This window comes from Homarus americanus, unplaced genomic scaffold (genome assembly GCF_018991925.1).
Source record: "Homarus americanus isolate GMGI-L3 unplaced genomic scaffold, GMGI_Hamer_2.0 scaffold48220, whole genome shotgun sequence".
In the NCBI taxonomy this organism is placed as follows: Eukaryota; Metazoa; Arthropoda; class Malacostraca; order Decapoda; family Nephropidae; genus Homarus; species Homarus americanus.
Genome location: NW_024755060.1, coordinates 60,767 through 83,932, shown reverse-complemented (window position 1 = coordinate 83,932; position 23,166 = coordinate 60,767). Strand labels below are relative to the sequence as shown.

Here is a 23,166-nt window from a genome sequence, read left to right as displayed (position 1 = left end):
AACGTCAGTTTTGGCACCCAAGACTATAGCCTTGCTACCCAAAAACGTCAGTTTTGGCGCCTTGCTACCCAAAAATGTCAGTTTTGGCGCCCAAGTCTACAGCCTTGCTACCTAAAGAGCGTCAGTTGTGGCACCCAAGACTATAGCCTTGCTTTTGCTACCCAAAAATGTCAGTTTTGGCACCCAAGACTATAGCCTTGCTACCCAAAAATGCCAGTTTTGGCACCCAAGTCTACAGCCTTGCTGCCCAAAAACGTCAGTTTTTTTTAAAGACTATAATACTTGCTACCCAAAAATGATTTGGCACCCCAAGTCTACAACCTTGCTACCCAAAAACCTCAGTTTTTGTACCCAAGACTACATAGCCTTACTACCCAAAACCTCCAGTTTGGCTACCCTAAAACAATCAGTTTGTGTGTACTACCAAAATCCAGTTTGGCACCCAAGAGCCTATAGCCTTGCTACCCCAAAACTGTCCGGTTTTGCTTTGAACTTATAGCCTTGCTACTAAAAACGTCAGTTTAGGCTTAAGACTATAGCCTTGCTAACCAAAAACGTCAGTTTGGCACCCAAGTCTACAGCCTTGCTACCCAAAGCAGTTTGGCACCCAAGACTATAGCCTTGCTACACAAAAGCGTAGTTTTGGCACCAAGTCTAGCCTTGCTAGCCAAAAACCTCAGTTTTGCTTTTTAAGACTATAGCCTTGCTACCCAAAACTGTCAGTTTGGCACCCAAGACTATAGCCTTGCTACCCAAAACTGTCAGTTTTGGCACCCAAGACTATAGCCTTGCTACCCAAAACTGTCAGTTTTGGCACCCAAGACTATAGCCTTGCTACCCAAAAACGTCAGTTTAGGCACCCAAGACTATAGCCTTGCTAACCAAAAACGTCAGTTTTGGCACCCAAGTCTACAGCCTTGCTACCCAAAAACCCCAGTTTTGGCACCCAAGACTATAGCCTTGCTACACAAAAACGTCAGTTTTGGCACCCAAGTCTACAGCCTTGCTAACCAAAAACCTCAGTTTTGGCACCCAAGACTATAGCCTTGCTACCCAAAAATGTCAGTTTTGGCTCCCAAGACTATAGCCTTGCTACCCAAAACTGTCAGTTTTGGCACCCAAGACTATAGCCTTGCTACCCAAAACTGTCAGTTTTGGCACCCAAGACTATAGCCTTGCTACCCAAAAACGTCAGTTTGCTTTTGAAGACTAACCTTGCTACCCAAAGAAGCAATCGTTTAGGCACCCAAGACTAGCCTTGCTACCCCAAAACTGTCAGTTTGGCACCCAAGACTTATAGCCTTGCTGCCCAAAAAATGTCAGTTATGGCACCCCAAGACTATAGCCTTGCTACACAAAAACATCGAGTTTGGCTTTTGAACTATAGCCTTGCTACCCAAAAATGTCAGTTGTGGCACCCAAGACTATAGCCTTGCTACACAAAAACGTCAGTTTTGGCACCCAAGACTATAGCCTTGCTACCCAAAAATGTCAGTTTTGGCACCCAAGACTATAGCCTTGCTACACAAAAACGTCAGTTTTGGCACCCAAGACTATAGCCTTGCTACCCAAAACTGTCAGTTTTGGCACCCAAGTCTACAGCCTTGCTACCCAAAAACCCCAGTTTTGGCACCCAAGACTATAGCCTTGCTACACAAAAACGTCAGTTTTGGCACCCAAGTCTACAGCCTTGCTACCCAAAAACCTCAGTTTTGGCACCCAAGACTATAGCCTTGCTACACAAAAACGTCAGTTTTGGCACCCAAGACTATAGCCTTGCTACCCAAAACTGTCAGTTTAGGTACCCAAGACTATAGCCTTGCTACCCAAAAATGTCAGTTTTGGCTCCCAAGACTATAGCCTTGCTACCCAAAACTGTCAGTTTTGGCACCCAAGACTATAGCCTTGCTACCCAAAACCGTCAGTTTTGGCACCCAAGACTATAGCCTTGCTACCCAAAAACGTCAGTTTAGGCACCCAAGACTATAGCCTTGCTACCCAAAAAGAAACTGGATTTTTTGTTTAAGACTATAGCCTTATACCTAAAAACGTCAGTTTTGGCACCCAAGACTATATATGCTACCCAAAAATGTCAGTTTTTGGCTCTCAAGACCTATAGCCTTGCTACCCAAAAACAGTTTGGCACCCAAGACTATATTGTGCTGCCCAAAACCCCAGTTTGGCACCCAAGACTATAGCCTTGCTGCACAAAAACGTCAGTTTGGCACCCAAGTCTACAGCCTTGCTACTAGAAACATCGGTTTTAGCAGCACCCAAGACTATGGCATACTGCCGAAAATGTCAGTTTGGCTCCCAAGACTATAGCCTTACTGCCCAAAGGCTTGTCCCGGTTTGCTTTTAAGACTATAGCCTTGCTACCCAAAACTGTCAGTTTGGCACAAGACTATATTGCTACTTAAAAACGTCAGTTTAGGCACCCCAAGACTATGGCCTTGCTGACAAAACGTCAGTTTGGCACCCAGAATCTACAGCCTTTTTAAAAACCCCAGTTTGGCACCCCAAGACTATAGCCTTGCTACACAAAACGTCAGTTTGGCACCCAAGTCTACAGCCTTGCTGCCAAAGCCTCGGTTTTGGCACCCAAGACTATAGCCTTGCTACTGAGAACGTCGGTTTGGCACCCAAGATAACAACCTTTACCCAAAATGTCAGTTTGGCTCCCAAGACTATAGCCTTGCCCCAAAGAGCGTCAGTTTTGGCACCCAAAGACTATAGCCTTGCTACCCAAAAAACGTCAATTGGGCTTTTAAGACTATAGCCTTGTACCCAAAACTGTCAGTTTACTTTTAAGACTATAGCCTTGCTACCCAAAATGTCGGTTTTGGCTTAATTCTCAGCCTTGCTACCCAAACTGTCAGTTTTAGCACCCAAGACTATGGCCTTGCTACCCAAAATGTCTTGGTTTGGCACCCAAGACTATAGCCTTGCTACCCAAAAACGTCAGTTTAGGCACCCAAGACTATAGCCTTGCTACCCAAAACTGTCAGTTTTAGCACCCAAGACTATAGCCTTGCTACCCAAAAATGTCAGTTTTGGCACCCAAGACTATAGCCTTGCTACCCAAAAATGTCAGTTTTGGCTCCCAAGACTATAGCCTTGCTACCCAAAGACGTCAGTTTTGGCACCCAAGACTATAGCCTTGCTACCCAAAACTCAGTTTTGGCACCCAAGACTATAGCCTTGCTACCCAAAAACGTCAGTTTAGGCACCCAAGACTATAGCCTTGCTACCCAAAAATGTCAGTTTTGGCACCCAAGTCTACAGCCTTGCTACCCAAAAACCCCAGTTTTGGCACCCAAGACTATAGCCTTGCTACACAAAAACGTCAGTTTTGGCACCCAAGTCTACAGCCTTGCTACCCAAAAACCTCAGTTTTGGCACCCAAGACTATATAGCAAAAGTCATAAAATACAAGGTTTATGTAGAAGACAATTATTAAGTAGTGTTTATTGGGGGGCAATGGAAGCTGTACAATACTGAGTGCCAGCAGTATGACTACTGACACAGCAGAACACCAAGCCTGGGCACATATGGGCCAATTTTGTGCCTCCGAAAACCGCAACAGTGACCTTGGGTGGTCAACGCTGCACTGGAACCTTAAGTTAAAAAATGATGCGACCAGCGATTCTGAACCAGATGTATTTTGAACAGGAATACGACCACATTGAACCTTTACCTCGGGTTCATAATCGCTGACCTTTGTGAATTGATGACAGGAATCCCCCCCCAAAACTTTTCAAAATACTTCCCTCAAAAGGTGTGGGAGTTATGATAGATCAATTCCCCCCAAATAATCAAATGAAATAAATGGCATTAACAAAACTTAATAAAGACTGAGCAAATGCACAGTAATAGATATTAGGACCCAATATTCAGTTATAGGCTAGAATAGGTTTTCTTACTAGAAAATATAGTTCGTTGGATATCAACATAAATGATACCAGTTGAAATAAGGAATGCATATCCCATTTAATCATTTCCACTTTAGATGGTTGATTGAACATTTCTTTAAAGTAACAAATTCAATTATAAAATTCAACATAGGGATCAGTGGCTAGCAAAGACTAGACACTCACACGGGTGTGTTTGAGTGTGGGAGGAACCGATTGAGAAGGTGGTGGAGAGTGAGATGTGGTTCAGGAGTAAGAAAGGTGGTGATGGGAGAGGAGGAAGCCTTAAGAAAGGAAAAGGTATTACAAGGATGAGGGGAACAGTTGAATCAACCCCCTCCCTATCACTAAATGCTTGCAATTACACACAGGCTAGCCACTTCACTATTAGCTGAAAAAATCAATCACTTATAAAGAGTGCAAGTTAATTCACAAGAAAGCTTCAATAATATGTTCATGGAAAAAATTTATTATACAAAAGTGTTTAAAACGCGAAAAGTATATCCACTTCATAGAACCCTCGCCAAAGTCAAATACATACATACATCAACACTGGTGTGACACAGGCAAGCCTCTCCCAAACAGCAGCTGTTATCCAAAAATCCAAGGGCTTACACATTATTTTATCTCTTTCTGTTTGCATTTGTTCAGATTGAGTAGCAGAGTTTAACAAGATGGAACATGTCTGGTTCATGTCACCGTCATAATTCCACTGATCAACACTGGTATATCACATGTCATCCACTGCCATGAATTTCCAAGTGAAGAAACGGTGATATTCAGATGTTCCGCCGTCACTGGAAGCAAAATATTTATAATAAAATTAATTTTTTTTTCCTTTCAAATTTAGGCAAAATAAATGTTAAAAACTATAGAAATTAAATTTAAAGATTTAAGAGGATAAGATCTCGACAATTAGCCCTTTTTCTCAATGAGGACGACTGATCAATATTCACAGTACTTTGATATATTAGAGTTGCAACATGCAGGATAATCCTCAAACCAATTCCCTCTAGGTTTGACATTCTTCAGTTTAACATTTCTTCAATAAACTCACCAATACCAAACCCATGAAAAAGGGACAAATTTACTTCATATTTACCTTCTCAAAATTCAGTATCTTTACAACTTACAGTACTGTACATACTGTATATGAATTATCACACATTTACTAAATTAGACCAAGTATTCATTAAGTGGGAATCCTCTGCAAAGAATATGGTCAATTCATTCCATTAAATTATTTTAGCTAATTTATCATCACTCACTGTAGCAAGAAAGAGACAGCTCAAAATGTCCCCTAAATCACAAAGGCACACTCACACCCCCAACATGAACAATGACTCCTGTGTCTCAGTGGAGTTGTCAAAATCCTTTGTCCATTGTGTAATATTGTCTAACACAACCATTAAGAGACTCTGGAACATGTATGTATGTATGTGTGTGAATTCCTCATGCAGTATTTTAAAACCTAGCATGCTTTCACTTCCTAGTAAACTCTCAACAAACACTTCTCCAACACCTGGGGACGATGGATGTGAGAATTAGCTGAATGGGGCTTGTCATCTTGGAATGGTTTCGGATTCTTTGTTCATTTTTCAGATTGTATAGTGCTTTAGAGTTCGAGAAGTTTTGGGTGAAAGTACTTTTGTAACCTTCATACTAATTTTCATGCCCCTGAATAGGTGGATTAAGTCTACAAAACCTTAAAAAAAATTAAGCCTGTAGCATGTCCTCAAGTGAGCACACAAACTTCCAATAGCTCACCATAAATCTAAAATAATTCGAATAAGCCAACTGAAGTAACATTTCTAACAGAATCTAAACCATGTCTCACCATGTACTAAATATTTCTTGCTATCCATAGACACCACACACCAATCTACTCTTAAAACCAACAACTGCAGTTACTTTATCAACTCCCAACCTATGCACAGTTTGTCTAGAGCTACATCTTATTTATAACCTATACAGTACATTCCTTTAAGACTTAATACTAATTACTACTTGCAGTTCTACTATTAGTCCCCCCACCTTTGCACTCATAACAATCACCTATCCAGTCACTGGGAAAACCATTATCCCATACCAAAAAGTACACACACTAACTGCCTTTTCACCTATATAAACATCCACATCCTAAACTGTTAAAATGCCTTCCACAAAACACCTTTTTCCACCACTAATCTCCTATTACAAATACAGTGATATCTCCATTGGCCAGAACAATTAGAGTAGAGCACTTCCGGGTAACAAGACAACCCTCGAACCCGGAAAAAATACATCCCATCCTGGAATTTTCCGGGTACCGAAAATTTGTTTTGGCAGGATTTTCATCTTTCAAACCCAGTAAAAACTCCATCCCCAGAATTTTTCGGGTATCGGGAAAATTTAAAATTCCTGCTATCAGAGAGTTCTGGGTTTGAGGGGTCCCGGCTAATACAGGTATACTGTATATGTACCTATTACCTACCCTATTTTAGAACACTCCCACTTGTAACTAATGTCATTATATCAACTTTTCATCTATTTATTGCCATCTTGTTCATTCACTTCATATCCCGTCTTTAACTAACTACATTCTTCCTTTCACTTTAAATCCTTCTCTACACTCCCATACAATACTGGCAACCTTGTTAAAACACCTACAGTACTGATATTTGTTGCGAGTGCTTGTGAATGTTTGCTTAACACAACCAATAGCTTCTTTTTATGACAGTTTAAAATTAAGAATACTTCCATGAAGTGGACTCTTGTTATTCAAACTACTAATACTTTTATCTTTGAATATTCCATTCCTGAATTTGGAAAATCCCTTTCCAGCAATTATCTACACACTAATTCTGTACTATTCATTTTATCCATCTACCAAAAAATATCCCTGACTATGTAACTGCTGCATTCATTTACACTACCAAAGAGGAGGCTAAAACCTTACCTCAGTAAGCCATGGAGATTAGGTAATCCCCTAGTGACTCTACAATAGATGCCACCTGGGGATGTTGAATGGGCTCTTCGAACACTGCTACCAACACTGCTTGCAAGGTTTTCATGGAGTGCATTCCGGCCTTTCCTTTCTTGCATCGGATAACCTACAAAGAAAAAACAAAAACAAAAACATTACCGAGTACCCCCAAAATAAAATACAAATACTTTCGGGGTACAGTATTATGGAATGACACGAGTAAAGCGCTTCAACTTTCAGACTACCGGTATGTTCACTCCCCAGCTTAATACTTGGGAGTTGCTAGCTTAATTTCTAGATTTGTAATTCCACAGCAGTTGGTCACCAACTTCCCTAGGTGGTTTTTCAGATTTAATATTTCAGATAACCAGAATGATCAGATACTGTACTATGAGATAAACTTCAAGCAACCTTATGATACTGTTAAACAATTGGAAAGACAGGTCTACACTTTCCCGATAGCTGCAGCAGTAAAAAATTAAATCGAAACCACATTTGATTTACCTCGTTACATGTATGAAGCCAATTGTCAAAATAAATTATTTGAGTCACATGGTCAAACTTGCCCAACTGTTGTAACTACTGTAACTGTTTCATACAGAACTTTTAATAGAAATGTAAAAAAAAAATATGTGATTAAATGCAACTATTGTTCACTCAACCCAGTCTTGTCTTCATGGTGGACAATAATAAACCCCATTTATTTTAATTAAATCTTACTGAAGATTTGTCCAAGGTTCATTTATTATAATATTTGAAAGACCAGCAGACCATCTGACCGAAAAAACACGTCACAAATGTACGAGTTGCAGAAAATGGTGGAAGGCTTACTTAAGTGGGGAGATGTCCCAATCCACCTATAGATTATGGTAGTTATGCCAAGGCAGTACAGGTCTCACACTATGCAGGGAAGAGCAACAAAACTCTTGCCTAGAAATACTTAAGATTCCATCAACATTATAAAAAACTGCTGTAGAATACACATGTATGTCAAGGACTAGCAAGATGCCAGGATTGTATAAAGAACAAGCAATTGTCAATCGAGATAAAAATGAACAGTAATTACTAAATGTCCGAGTTTTCAACTAAGCAGAGCAAACTGGATTACTGTACTACAAACTATATTGTGCAGCAGCTTATCTGAACAGGTAGCCAAGTGACAAACTCCGACATATAAAGAGCATTGTACTGTACAGTGTAGTCTCGATTTACGCAGAGATGGTTTACTCATTTGGTCATTTACACGGCACCTTGCAGAATGAAAATTTTAAGTTATGCGGTTCATTCCATCATTTACGTGGGAAACGGCGCCTGGAGGGTGCACATTAGGTCGCTCTTACGTTATCGCTGACGTCATATGATGTATAGAACTGTGATTGGGCCACCCATCCTTACCTCCCTCTGCCACTAGCTGTGATTGGTCTAATGTAACATGAAGTGCCCTGCCACCAGAGGGAAGAAGTTGCTGACCTAGCCAGGCCAGTCTCATTGTTCTCAGTCTCTGTGTATACTGTTCTCTCGTGCCCGCTATTCCCCTCACAACGGCTTCTGCTGGACCCCCACCACCCCATAGAAACCTTAAACTACCTGGACCAAGCCATGGTTATGTGAAGGAAGTCATCAAGTTGGCAGAGAAAATAAAGCTCATCCTTGACAAAGACACAGTCAAGCATTGGTATGAAGTGTCTAATAACCTATTGTCAAAATTTATGGAGCCTTATGTCCAGATGTATGGCGACATCAATGCTAGTCGTCAACGTAGTATTACGGACTTCTTCGCCTGCAACCCACCACAACCACAGCCAGCCCAAGTCAGTGATAGCGAGGATATGGACTTTGAGGGGTTTGTCAGGGAGGTCCTGCAAACCTCTGTGATTAGTGATAGTGATTCACCGGAGGTCCACTAATTTGCCCTCTGCCTCGGAACCAGCCGCCATCCCCGTGTGCCGACCCATCTCTTCTACTAGCGTAAGTGTTAAACACCTTTATATTTGTACAGTAGTGTAGTTTTTTATTTAGATATTATGTATGTGTCAATAACATCATAAAATTATGGTGTTATTTTTACTACAAGGTACGTATTGTGTCGGAAAAAGTGGAGTTTGGGAGTCGGCCCAGTCTCTATTTCAATTAATCCCTTATGTTCTGTTATGTATTTCGTTTACGCGTTTCTCGTTTTACTCGGACCTCCACGGGTTCAATTGACCGCGTAAATGGAGACAATACTGTACAAGGTGTTTTACTGTATAGAATAGCAGCCACTATCAATAGCCCATCCAGATAATGATTTAATCAGTGATGATATTGGAACAAAACCCATCAGCATTATACAATAATAAACAAAAACACCGATGACTTCTTGATAGACATACACCATTGCCATAACTTATCAAACCTATTTTTTGTTCTGACTTTTTTCAATTTGAAAATTTCTCAATTTCTTTTAATGTTTTGCATTTTTTGTATTTTAAACATCAAACTATGGCTAAGGAATTTTAAACCCACAATTCTTAAGTAAAACGTTACAATAAAAGGTGCCTGTTTGTCAATTTAATTCCAACCATGAATTCCGACACATTTAAGTATTATACGATACAATAGTTTACACAAGCGTAAATGGGAAAAACTGCCTATTTCATACAGCACTGACCCCCTAGGAATGAATTCCAGCCATCAAAAATCTACTTAACTTTTATAAATTTGTCATACACATTTGCCAGTCTAAATCCTTGATACAATTTAAAGATGCATATCTAAATTCCCAACTAAAGTACTGTACCACATCCACCAATTACCATTAATTTCAAAAGATATTCAAAGTTATCAAAAAGGCCTGGTATCCAGGACACCAGGAGTAACCATATCATATATTGTACAGTACTGCACTGTACCATAACAGTCTGGAATGAGTACAGGTACTGTACTGTATTTACTGTATATGATTATTCCTTTAAATTTAACAACAGTTATGCATACAACCCAAGTCTTGGACGAGCTAGATGTATTTAACTTCAACTTGACATTTCAAACAAGTTTAACAAGGGTTTGTTTAATACATTTCTAAAGCTGACAAAGTATTATACTGTAATGTATCAAGTACATAAAGGGCAAGTCATTCACATCATATCCTGGTCAACGAGACTTCTCCCCCACCATCTCACCATAACATTTTTCATCCATCGGCATAAATTTCTATAAAGTCCAAACAATTTCAAACAAATCCCCAACCATAAGCTAGCTACAAGATGAACTTGTATTTTTAACAATTTGCGCAGACTTTCTCCAGTCAAAACATATACCCATTAACTCGTCTACACAGTACAGTACTAAATAAACTAATGTATTTTGAAAACACTGCCATCTTCTAACCGTATCTACCAATAATATACTATAAAAGAAAGCTATATACTGTACTACTAAATCCAATATCATCCAATGTTTAATCTCAGCGCAGCCACTTCTCTGTATGGAAAGCCAGGTTCATTCACTTTTATTTTATCTCATGAATATGCTAAAATGACAATTTTGCTAGCCTTTCAGTCCCTTGGGTGTATGAATTAATGAAGGGCAACTGTACTCAGGATTTAAATTTTTCCCCAACATAGCCACTTCTCCCAGTTTTATATAGGATACAATCCTAGCAGAAATCCAGGGGAACTTCGGCAATAACATACCCGAAAGAAAATGGTTAGAGTGCTGTTTATAATCCAAAAAAACCCTCCCAACTTTAACAATTGCTGTGTGGACAATTATTGTAGGCTATGCAGTCAATGTACAGCTTTGTGACACCCAAAACCAATTCCATCACTGACGACAACCACCAACTCGGAGTGCAAGTGACTCCCTAGGTAACCAGGTCTTTCCACATTCAGATTTTAGTAAAACAGAACTCATCAATATTTTCCTTGGTAAGGGTAGGCGACAGCAGGTTACGTCTTGATGCAATAGTTAGAGCTACTGTACATGAATGAATGATGGGGAACTCATCAATTTGAGGAATAACTGAGGTGAAGAGAAAAGACAGCAAACAAAAGATTGTGGGAAACAGGAGCAATAAAGATGATGTATGACGACAAGGATGAAGATTAAAATATTGCAAAATCATTACAATAATAGTTATTTACAAATGAGAATTCAATACTATAGAGGGAACTAACATACCATTTTGCTGTTGTGAGAATCAGCTAATGGCCCTGTTTGCCAATTCAGTAATCTGTTCTAAGTTTAAATTCATTTCCAATGGATTAAATATTTAATTTCAGCTTTGTAATATTTTTTTATGTTTCATAATAAATTTTTTAGTCATTTTAACATTTATTTACCATATTGATAATATATGCAGTACAGGGAACTAGTTTGTTGTGTGCCCATCAGATGTGTTGGTTGGCCACCAGATGTCAGTCTGGCTTTGTTTACTGTTGAGAGAGCACCTATTTTCTTAGTGTCTTGAATAATTTTGCATTTTTCATTGAAATTATTGGTCATTCTGAACTTTAGTTCACATTGATAATATATAGCACAGTGCAGTGTTGATTTAAAGAAAATAATATTGAATTACACCAAGTGAACATAAAATTTAGTTGTGAAATGAGGCAGGAGTCCAAAGAAAGTGATTTTTCTCCATACCACTTCCTTCTTTTCTCCCTTCTCCTCCTCCACCACACTTCTAATTCCCATCATCATCAAACAGGAGCTTTCTACAGACACCTCAAAGTAAGTGTAATTTATTGCATTTATTTTTTTTACTTTACATACAGTAGTGAACAGAAGTCCTGTCGCCCCTTGCACTGTTCAGCGAACCAAGAGATTCAGACTCACGAAGCAGTAGACACTGGTGCATTATTCTGCCCATAAATGCTTCGGATTCATGAGTCTGAATCTAAGGGTTCGTGGAGCAGCAGAAGGGGTGACAGGACTTCTGTTTACGATTGTACATATGATGAGCTGGAACCAATTACCCAATATCCCATTGAAACAATGGATTCGGTTAACGAACGACCTTCTGGAACGAATTGTGTTTGTTAACCGAGGGACCACTGTAGTATGTTTATGGACTTTTATCATTCAAAATACCTAATTTAACACATTTTCCGAACACAACGTGAAAGTTACACCAGTACTACTGGTCACGATACTCAAAACAACCACCTTAAGTTCCATACACACCCACAACCAAAAGGTAACGGTGTAATGAACTGAAAAACTTCAAATCTGGAAGATCAGCAATTATTGTCCAGTCACTGGATTTAATACTACTTAAGTCTCTATGCAAATTTTATGCCCATAACTGTTTATCGGGGCCAGACTCGAAAGTTACAATACTACAGTACCTGCACTGAATAAATTAATTTTTGGATATTTCTATGAAGTAATTTTAGTTATAGGCCTATATCCAGTAGTTAACATTTAAACAAACCAATATCTTTAACAGACATTTGGGAGGGAACTAAAAATTCAAGTGATTCAGCAACATTATCGGCAAGTGTACCGGGGTAATTAAATTAAATATGGTCATGCAGTTAAACAACTTGGCATTAAACGAGTAAGTTAAATGCCTCATTTTAAGAAATACGAAGAACAAAACTTTTGAGGTTTGCTACAGAAGTCTAAATTAGCCAAGCTGATTTAAACTAACCACAGTACAAAGTTTAAAAAGAAAACTGACACTCCACAATGAAGTGCAGAGAAGAATGCACCTCAAAGCAAAAAAAAATAAAAATTCTGGCTTAAACTTGGAAGTCTACCCAACAGCAAGTGACATTTCTATTGAACTCATGTGACCAGTTTGATAGACAACCAGACATGCACACTAAGGCCAACTAATGCAATGTAAACTTGGAAAAAAATTCCAATGCCATATTAAAGAAGTTAATGCTAATGCCATTACACTGACCAATTAAAACTCAAACGGCAAGCACAAGAGATAACCCATTTCAATACTGAAGACTGATGCAATACGTACTGTGCATTATGCAACAACCAAATACCTTGCACTTTACCACTAATTAAGATCATGTGCAGATTGTAAACTGGTTTGTGGAGTACAACTACAGATGAATTTATTTATTTATATTTTTTTATTACCATATAGTGAAAAAACTACCTTCGGACATTGACTTTTTAAAACTATGTATAGTATTTTTTTTTTCGTTGGCCACTTCAAGGACATCGAGTATCCATGTAGGCCTCGAGTTCCTCGCAACCAATCTGGTTAGACAGAACATAACTGGATTACAGGGAACCAGTTAAGTTTGATGAACAAGCTAAATTGGTGCAAATGACCATCCATTTGGTGAATACAGTACAGTACCATAAATCTTTACCCCTAAATGGATCTTCACTAAGAATTTATGAATTACAATTCCATGCTGGTTTTTAACATGCAAGTCAGTTGAAGTCACTACTGTATAGGGGAAAATTTTTACTGAGGGTTACTTCAGCTCTACAGCTCCTTAGACAGTAACTTACCCAGTAGCCGATTTACAGCGTGCTTACTGAAATTTACACCACCAGTACTTCATTTAAATACAACCAATTACTAACATGCTAAGCAGAATTCCACTCTGTTGGCTGCCATCACCAAAATTTCTGGTAAACTAACCAATAACAGCATGCTATCACATGCTATCAGTTACCCAACTTACACCTGCGACACTTAAGAACACTGCAAATTCAAAACTACACAACCCAAATGTCCCCTTTTACCATAAACCAGAAACTGAACTCGCCAACCCTGCTGATTTATCCTCAAATTTTGGCATTAGCTACACAATTCGGGATGGTAGGGATTTCTCAAATTTCAAGTAAGTTTTCTTGGGTAGAGTAAATTTCTTGAAACAATTTTTCCAATTTTGCAGTCATAAGTGAACTACTGTATGCCCAAACAATACACTGTTCAGTCCAAGCTTGCAACCGAGTCAAATAAAAGGATGCCCATGATTCGTCAAAGCCATGAGTGCCATCAGTAGCTATGGAAGTGCTCCACTTATCACTGTTTTTGACCCATTTTTTTTACGAGGTCGAGGATTTTGGTCCATGAAAATTTTAAGAACTCACACAGTACAGTAGTGTCACTTCATGGGAAATTATGTCATTAGGCAAATTTATTGATACTTCTTATAAATGGCTTGACCATTGGAGTTTCTTCAAATGTGCACAGAAATTAATTCAAATGCGTAAACACTGGCAAACTGCCAGGCAAAAGAGAAACACTGTACTGTACACTACATTTGAAAGCAAATTTTGCTCGACATAAGTTGTACTGTCACAAGTACTGTATTCCTCTGATGCCTGCACTAACACCATCACTCAACCTTTTTAAGGCAATACAGTATGAATTACTGTACCCTGATTTAATCTTCCCTAGTTTCAACTTCTGTGCACTAAACATCACTTCATCTTACCTTGTCGGTGCCCGAGAGGTAGAAGAACTTTTCACCACCTATATGAACTCCTGTCATTGCCAGATTGCTTTGGTCTGAAAAACTAGTAGACAGCTTAACTAGCTCTTCCCGAGTAGGCTGTAAAGAAAAGAAAAAAACGTAAGGTTAGTGATTTAGTAACTGACAAGAAATTATTACACTACCCTAGAAAAAAAAAGTACAGTAGTAGGAGCAATTAAAGAAAACTTCAAGACAAATGCTATCGAATGACCATCACAGGCACTTTTCCCTTCAACTTCTGATACAGAAAAATTAACTAACCCTCGATTATGCTGTTCAGTTCTGATGCCCCTATTATAGAATGGACATAAATTCACTAGTCGGTGCAGCGAAGAATGACAAAAATGATTCCGGGACTTAGAAACCTTCCATATCAGGATAGGCTTAAGAAACTTAACTTGCATTCCCTAGAAAGACGAAGAGTGCGGGGAGATATGATAGAAGTATTTAAGTGGGTGAAAGGAATCAATAAAGGGGATATAGATAAAGTTCTTATAATATCCGAGCAGGATAGGACTCCGAGCAACGGATTCAAGTTGGATAAGTTTAGGTTAAGGAGGGAGATAAGAAGAAACTGGTTCACAAATAGGGTGGTGGACGAGTGGAACAAGCTTAGCAACTTGGCAGTAAGTGCGGGAACTCTGGAAAGTTTCAAAAGTGGTAGTAACTCTCGACAGGAGCTGCCATGCACAGGCCAACCGGCCTATTGCAGACTCCTTATTTTCTTAATGAAATACCCAAGTTCAAACGTAGAAAGTTTCAATAGGGTTGTTTGGTTGTGATTTGACAAACTGAAGTGTCACAAAAACGGCTCTATATAAAAACAAACTGAAGCTACTGTATCAACTTAACTTCTTGTCTTAATGCTAGAAATGTATTAGTGGGTGTTGCACAATACAGTAAATTTGTATGTGGTACCAGAAGTGCTATTGTGAATGAACCCAGACTCCACTTAGTATGCAAACTAAATTGTCAAGCAAAATTATATTCACTGTGCATTTTCCTCATCCAATTTGTATTCTTCATATGCAGAGTGCGTGTGTACTTGCTATTCTTATTTGAGGTTTCAGCCACTTGCCGAGGTTCGTTCCTCGAGTCTAACCTCTGCAAGTGGGAACCAGATAATACTGCACAGGCAAGAAAATACTTCCGAGTCATTAATTAAGAATCTGGTGCATGTTTATAAATACTTGTGCATATGGAAATCAATTTAATGCCCTAGTTAGTATACTGTACTCCCATTTATCTATTCCAATTTCCAGCTTTTGCTTCAATCTTCAGGGTGTGACTTGGGCAGAAAGAATTTAATTATACTAGTAATTTGCATTCTCTGATGTAGACTTTATAAAAAGGGCTTAAAGTGAATTAGCCTACAAGCATGCAGTAGCCCTAACAACAATGCCCTTCTAATGCTTTACCTTTCAAAGTGACATCAACGAATCTATTAAATGAAGGTAAAATTTATGTAAGGGTTACAGTATTGTACGGTAGTCAAATTTCTATCTGGTCTTTGTTTACTCCTGAAAGGTACTACCCAAACACAGTTGACATTTATAAATTTCTCCAAATTATACAGTACAGTATTTAGTTTCCAAATACGTTGTAAATTTTTGCACGATTAAGCGAATATGTCTAAAGATTCAGAACTATGTTGCACTTGTGCCAATAGTAAGCACCTGGAAGAATAAAGATAAATGGAAATGAGGGCACTTTAACTTTTACTTAGCTTTACCAAACAAAAAAAATGGAAACAAATACCCCACTAGAGGACTCATGGCCTAGTTCCTCTCAAACCTGAAAGTTTACATTGCATAATCCAAAGACATTTACAAGACCTTCACACCTCACTGATTCAACCCTCGTCAAACAATCTACTACTACCCCACCTTTACAGCATTAATCTTCTTCATCTTTTGTACAAGTTATGCTTCCAAGCTTGTAACACCTCACCTAATCCTGTAATATATTGTAATTCCTAAAAGATGTTAACTTACATTACTTTATTATTAATTGTGTATGGGAAGCATTTTAGTTGTATAAAATCTATACTGTAGGTTAAATTATGGACAGCACAGTAGCTGTAAGAACTAGTTAGCAACTGGTTGGTTTTGTTCTTTGTAGCTGTGATATTAGCCATTGGATATCAATACTGCACTCTTGAACAAGTAACTGACACCGGTATTTACTGATCATTCTCAAACAGGTTCCAGTAATAATTACAAAACCAATGTATGAATAGTTACTGAAAGTGGACATATTTAGTTCTCAATTACAACTATAAATAAAAAATGTATATATGTCCCATGGTAAAGCTCAATGGTACAGCACAGTATAACCAAGAACTTACTAAGTGAACAAGAAATTGAACATATTTGACTATATCTTCACAAAATTGGGCTAAAAAAACCCTGCAGCAACAGATGATATTGACAACCCTGCCGAGACAATAGGAGTTGCAGTGTTTATTCTTAAATACATCGACCACCTCAATTAAAGATAGTTTTTTGAGTGACCGTACATCAATGGATCAATTGCACGATATAAAGTAGCCATGTGCCACTCATATAGTAACCATATAGATAAAATAGTGATTGGAGAGGAAGGCAATATACTGTACAGTATCTTGTCACACCAGTACAGATGCTGTATACTGATCCAATTATTTCTTGCACAACTAGATTCTACAAATTACAGTACTTGCCCAATAATAAAAATCCAAAATCCAAACTGACTTTCCAGTTCGGCATTGAAATTACCATTTCAAAAGTAAGAATCGCTACCAGTAAATGTACTAACATAAAAGGGACGAATTTTATAAGCTCAAAATGATCATTTACTTGTGTTAATTCCAACAAAACTAAAACTATCAAGCAATCCCTCTGGGCTAGTTGAGTAGGACTGGCATTAAATAAATGTATACCAATGACATTTCAAAATATCTTACATAAGTTTAGGTCTTAATTTTTATTCCCCAAATTTAGCAGCCACCATTTATGCCTGTCTCAAAGTTGAGAGATTGTGTAGCCAAGTACTCCACTTCACTACACTTATGTTTACCTATGCTATTTATGTTAAATTGATTGTGTGTTTTGAGTTACAGGTACAGTACCTGCCCTGTATCCAAGATAAATGTGGAAATCCACTTTTATTTACCTAACAATAATACCTGTACAAGTATAATAACTACCAGTATGAGATCCCCAATAATATTTACTGATATATTAACCTTTAAAAGAAATTATACCCAACCTAGCCTTCACTTCCAGTTAAAATATTCTATAAATGTTAAGATATGTTATAATTGGTTAGCACATTTTGCTATTAAAAAAAAGGGGAGGAAGGTCCAAAAATATTAATTCTAAAGCTACACCGCCAGATCAGTAAACCATAAGCATTATACTGTACACTCGAGTTTTAACATTTACAGTAACTTTCCTTAAGAGTAAATTGCTTTCCACACCTGAAAATCTAAGCTTACCTCCTCAACCTAACTGAAGCCCTATTAGTACCCTACTAGTCAACATGGTATGCACCAGGAACCACTTTCTCAAGATTCATTGTCAAACCACAACCCTTTCACCTTCAAAGTTCCTTGAGCCATTAAGGTTTACAGCTAAACATGACTTGGCAACATAGTATAATCTTGTGTGTTCCCCAGCCTACAGATTTTACTTTCTATTAGACTTCCCAAAATTGTATCACTATGTACACAATACAAATACTACTTAAGAGGATTTTCTCTAAGCATTTTCACCCTAATGCATGGTACTAAATACTACAGCATGGTACCATGTACATTTTGACAAGAATCTGAAGTTATTTTGAGCCCAAGAACTAAAACCATGAATATTTGGATTCACAAACTCAAAATCACGTACCAGTAACGAGTGATTACAAATTATAAAAGAGAAATTGCTTAAAGATAAACAAAAACTATCATGCTGTGTAAATTAGCAATGAAATCCTCCTCATCTCAATAGTGGACTGGGCTCATTAGCACCAATACATGTACAAAAATACATTAACAAAGAATAAACTTATGGTGTGAATGTAGACTACCATAAGTAATATGTGCATGGTCAAGGCTTTTAATTCCACCTGTACCGGTAGTAACAATTTAAAAATATATATGAACTGTTTTCAAACTAGTACAGGTAAGGTATTTGCTTTGGCTACCTGTCACAAAAATACCAATACATGTACAATGGGATTTTGCTTAGAGAATAGCTATCAGTTACGGTACTGGTACCTAAAAACTAATGAATTAAGGAGAAAGCAAGCAACTTGTGGTCTCTGCCATATCAGTGAACTAATAAAACCCATCAGAAATACTGTACTGTATGTCAAATTTTCTAAACAAGTCACTGACCAATACACAGGTTTGGTAGTATGTGCTGTAGTCTGGCTTGTTTCTGCTAAAAGCTTACCTTTCAGTGACGGCTTTGTCAATTTGCTGAAAGCATCGAGGCCATGACCTACTTATTTACCTTGTAACTTAAAAGTAGCCTTTTCAGTACTGGTGCCAGGTCCAGTAACTACAAAAAGCTACTACAGTATACAGGTATTCAGGTACATGTAGAAAAAATTAGCTGTAGTTCTTAAGCTCTGCAATTCCAATTCATGTATTGGTATCGACCAGAATTACCGGTATCAATTGCATCCAACTACAGCATCATACAATCAAAACTTCCCTTAATCATGCAATCCACATGCCCTACAAACTAGCACCTCCCAAGCAAAGTATTGGATTTACATAAGGGAATCCTTGAATATCAGTGAAATGCCTGAAACATAGACCTTACATCTTGATAACTCGGGTACAAAATAGTTAATTTAATTTCGCAAAACACTTGAATATTAGAAATCTTATCTTTGCACTAAATAGTTTAGACAATTCTAAGACTTTTCTTGTATGACGTTGCCCTCACAAATACATATATGCCAGGGGGTCCAGGGGAATGGAGGCGAGGTCATTTGTAAGGTAAAACGCCATAGAAGTGTTTTAGAATTGCCAAATCGTTTTTTAATAACTATCAACCATCAGGTTTACACTTTTACCCAAGAAACTCCCAAGTCATGGATTCCAGGTGTTTGAGGTTTATGTTCTCAAGGGAACTGCACTCAAATTGCCAGGTTTTCACTTTCACATAAACTTACAGCAAAACATAAGACCTCCACCTGTAAATCATATATTCTAATATCTGTATTTATAACTATTTGTCATTCTATTGTACCTACACAAGTAGTCTACAGAACAATGGATTAATGTACCTCAACCTAAATAAAAAAAATCTATAGTCTTAACACCTCGTACTGTACAGGGTCAAACTCTAGTCCCCAAAATCATCCTATTCAACAGAAATATATAAACATCTATTATCCCACATTAACCACAAATATTTCAAGACTATAACTACAAAACAGCAGATTAAGGATATTTTAGCTTACAAAAATTAGGGTTTGGTCACCTGTTTAGAGGAGCGGATCAATGAACCTTTGACCATACTTAAGAAAATCAATCAACATCTATTCTAGGCCAGTACAATGTCACACGTCTTGCCATGCTGGTATTGTCTTGCATGTGGCCATTTTGGTATCAACTTCGATAAGACCAGCTTGCAAAATGGGTAATATTGCAGTCAACAGCAACCACAGAATTCCGGAATTTCACTACACACAATTGATATAACCATTTTTCTATTATAATTTTCTTATATTACATTAGGTCAGGTTAGGTAACATTTTTTCCGATTATCCGATTGCTGTAATCTGCAATTTTATGGGAAAACAGGTGGTGGGAAAATTAGTTAAAAGAAATAATACCGTTTTAAACCCGACGAGCACTAGACATACCTTCACACTACTTTTCATGACTGACCTTAACTTAGCATTCAAACTTAACACCTTAATTCATGTAAGTTAATAGCAAAAAATATTCCTTCGCAACAAGAACATTAAAATCTTACATCACACCCTAACTACATAATCAAATCCTATAAGATAAATTACCAAGTCTTGGGCAATATATTAGCCTCACACGCCCAACACGCGAGTCTCAACTTGTAAAGCTCACGTCAATGTGGAAACATTGTGGAGGTTATATTTTACAAGACTCTCCACCCCGTGTTATATTTTGGTTTTACTTAACATATGCTGTTCGCCTGGTTTAATATTTACGTGTAAGTTAAACCAACATGGAGTGGTTCCTAACTGAATAAACCTATATCTTGCCACTTTATCCAACCATCCATAACCAACGGGAATATATATATATATATATATATATATATATATATATATATATATATATATATATATATATATATATACCCACAAAACTGCCAAGGGACATCCCAGTTAAACTGACTAGGAGCTTTCTAGAAGGATGGGCGACCCACAACCCATTATAAACCCATTTCTATATTAAACCTATACTAGCATGGGCTATATTACCAATTATATCATAGTTTATATATATATATATATATATATATATATATATATATATATATATATAAAATTTTCAGTTACCCCCGTTATTGTATATGGTATAGAGATTGAAAGTCAAGAGTTTAAATAACGGTTACTGTGGGAGAGGTGTGGGGGGGAGGGGAATTGCAGGTAATGTTAGCAGCACAGACGGCCAGACACATAGTATAACACTTTTATTATTGAGGTCAAGAGAAGAGAGAGAGAAGGGAGAGAGAGAGAGAGGAAGAACTTTCACTTGTTTAGCTGTCACAACCGCCAACACGCTCAGCCGGTCTTTGTTCACACACACCTTAAATAATACCTTAATTAACACCTACCACAACACCACCATGCAACCAACACTTAATAAGAACTGTAATAATATCAACGGACAACTCATGGGGGTATGGTAAAGTTATGGGGGTAAACTTAGAGTAATATTTAACAACATGGGAGAAAATATGAACCGGCAAATACTACTTACTTCGATGTTATTACTTTTGGCCCATAATGTACCATCGTGACCAGCGATAACTGCCTTAGCAACAAGTCCAGAGCCCATAAGCTGCTGGTCTACGTAATTTTGCCACGACATTTTGAAATAATTTGTATAAAATGAGTCACTGCAACTCCCGAACCACAACTGACTTGACTACTGCATGGGAGAGGCTGAGGCCGCAGAACGCCATGTCTTACTCCGCCACCACCAGTTGCCACGTGTCCAATATTACCCCCCACTACACACCTTTATTATCTGATAGTACTTCATTCTAAATAGTAAATACCGATTTTATTATGATATTATTAGATATTTATTATTATTTAATTGTATAACTCGTGTGGATTATTTAAAAACATGTGGAAATATTTAGTGTTAATGTTTGTCTTGTGAATCTGGCATGTTATAGCACACCGGCATGTATATTACCTTATCAGTTATCTCAGTGATTTCAACAGTCTGTTATTAGTGGGTATACGGAGCGTCAATTCCAGACATAATGACATAATTTCGTAGATATTTATAAGAATGCGGGAAATTACTCGTACTACTTTGTTCCGCGTAGGCCGAGATGAATCATCGCAGTTACTGGGAGGGTCCATGTGTCAAGTGACGTCACGGAACTCTGGAAGAGCGGGAAATCATGAAATATCAGAAAATGGGAATTTCCACTGCACAGCAATGTTGATCCTGCAGAGAATACTAAACACTAAACCTATATTCCTGATAACATACTTCACCTAGCACGTCGACTTTCCAACACTTAACTCGTGATTTTAAAGGAACAGGGGCATTACTATTTACTACACGTCATTTATTCCAAAACTTTAAATGGCACTAACGCCATTTACGGCCATTAACAACAATTACTCACTTGTCGGCTATGAAACAACGTTTTCAGTGTAAGAGCAGTTCTTAGCAATAAACTGAGATATCACAACACTTAATAATATTCACAATTGCAAACCTGGCGTCTTCGTCTGAATTAATCTTAAACTACTGATATTTATTTCAGAATATTTAGCCATCAAATCAAACAAAGGAAGATTTGGGTGAAGAACTTGGGGAAAGATTTAAGGGAGGAGCCAAGGGAAGGATATTGTGAAGGACTTGGGGAGGAATCCTAAATTGGGCCAAAGGATCCTTGGGAGATTGTGTCAGAGAAGGATCTTGGGGAAGGATGTTCTTATTCCTTCTTTCAGTCTTTCATACGTACAACAACAAAACAAAGACCCACACATACATCTCTCGCCTCATATCGATTAATGTTGCAGTACAAGCATAAGTAATTTAGGTGTACAAGTGGTCGTTGAGTCACACACAGACACGCACACACAGACAGACACACATACACACTCTCACTCTCACAATGATGTCACGGGAATAGCACACGCAGTCATGATTGTTGGGAAAACGAAATGTGAAGTAACAAGGGTTCATATTTTTTTTACGCGCTGAAATATAACGTTTTGAGAATATTTAATAACTTACTAATTAACTTAACTATCTGATAAAGAATAGAAACTGATATTTTTGTTGTAATGTCGCCTCAGTTGATTAACACAATATAAAGGGAAGCCTATTCGATTGTTCCTCAGGGAAATCAGAAAAGGTGAAAATCTGGAAAGTTTTTTAGAACCTCACCATATTGGATTGGTAGGCCAGAGTAGACTGGTGGGCCATGACAGACTGGTGGGCAATAACAGACTCGTAGGCCATAGCAGACTGGTAGGCCTCGGCAGACTGGTGGGCATTACAGACTGGTAGGCCATGGATATTTATTACATGTATAAATTACTTTTCATACTGTATGGACAAATATCCGATAACTTAACTTCTGATTTTTTTTTTTTTAAATTTTATCCGATTATGAGACAA

The 23,166-nt window shown here is 37.9% G+C and overlaps 1 protein-coding gene across 1 annotated transcript; it reads right to left on the bottom strand.

The window, feature by feature from the left end:
• Positions 1-3,453: 3,453 nt before the first annotated feature.
• On the bottom strand, positions 3,454-21,462 carry LOC121856368 (profilin-like). The gene is made up of 4 exons (XM_042351892.1): positions 21,274-21,462; positions 14,280-14,396; positions 6,850-7,003; positions 3,454-4,708 (listed from the first exon to the last, which is right to left on the bottom strand). The coding sequence occupies exons 1-3, from the start codon at positions 21,382-21,384 to the stop codon at positions 6,851-6,853; spliced, it is 381 nt and encodes a 126-aa protein (XP_042207826.1). The 5' UTR covers positions 21,385-21,462; the 3' UTR covers positions 3,454-4,708; position 6,850.
• Positions 21,463-23,166: the final 1,704 nt, after the last annotated feature.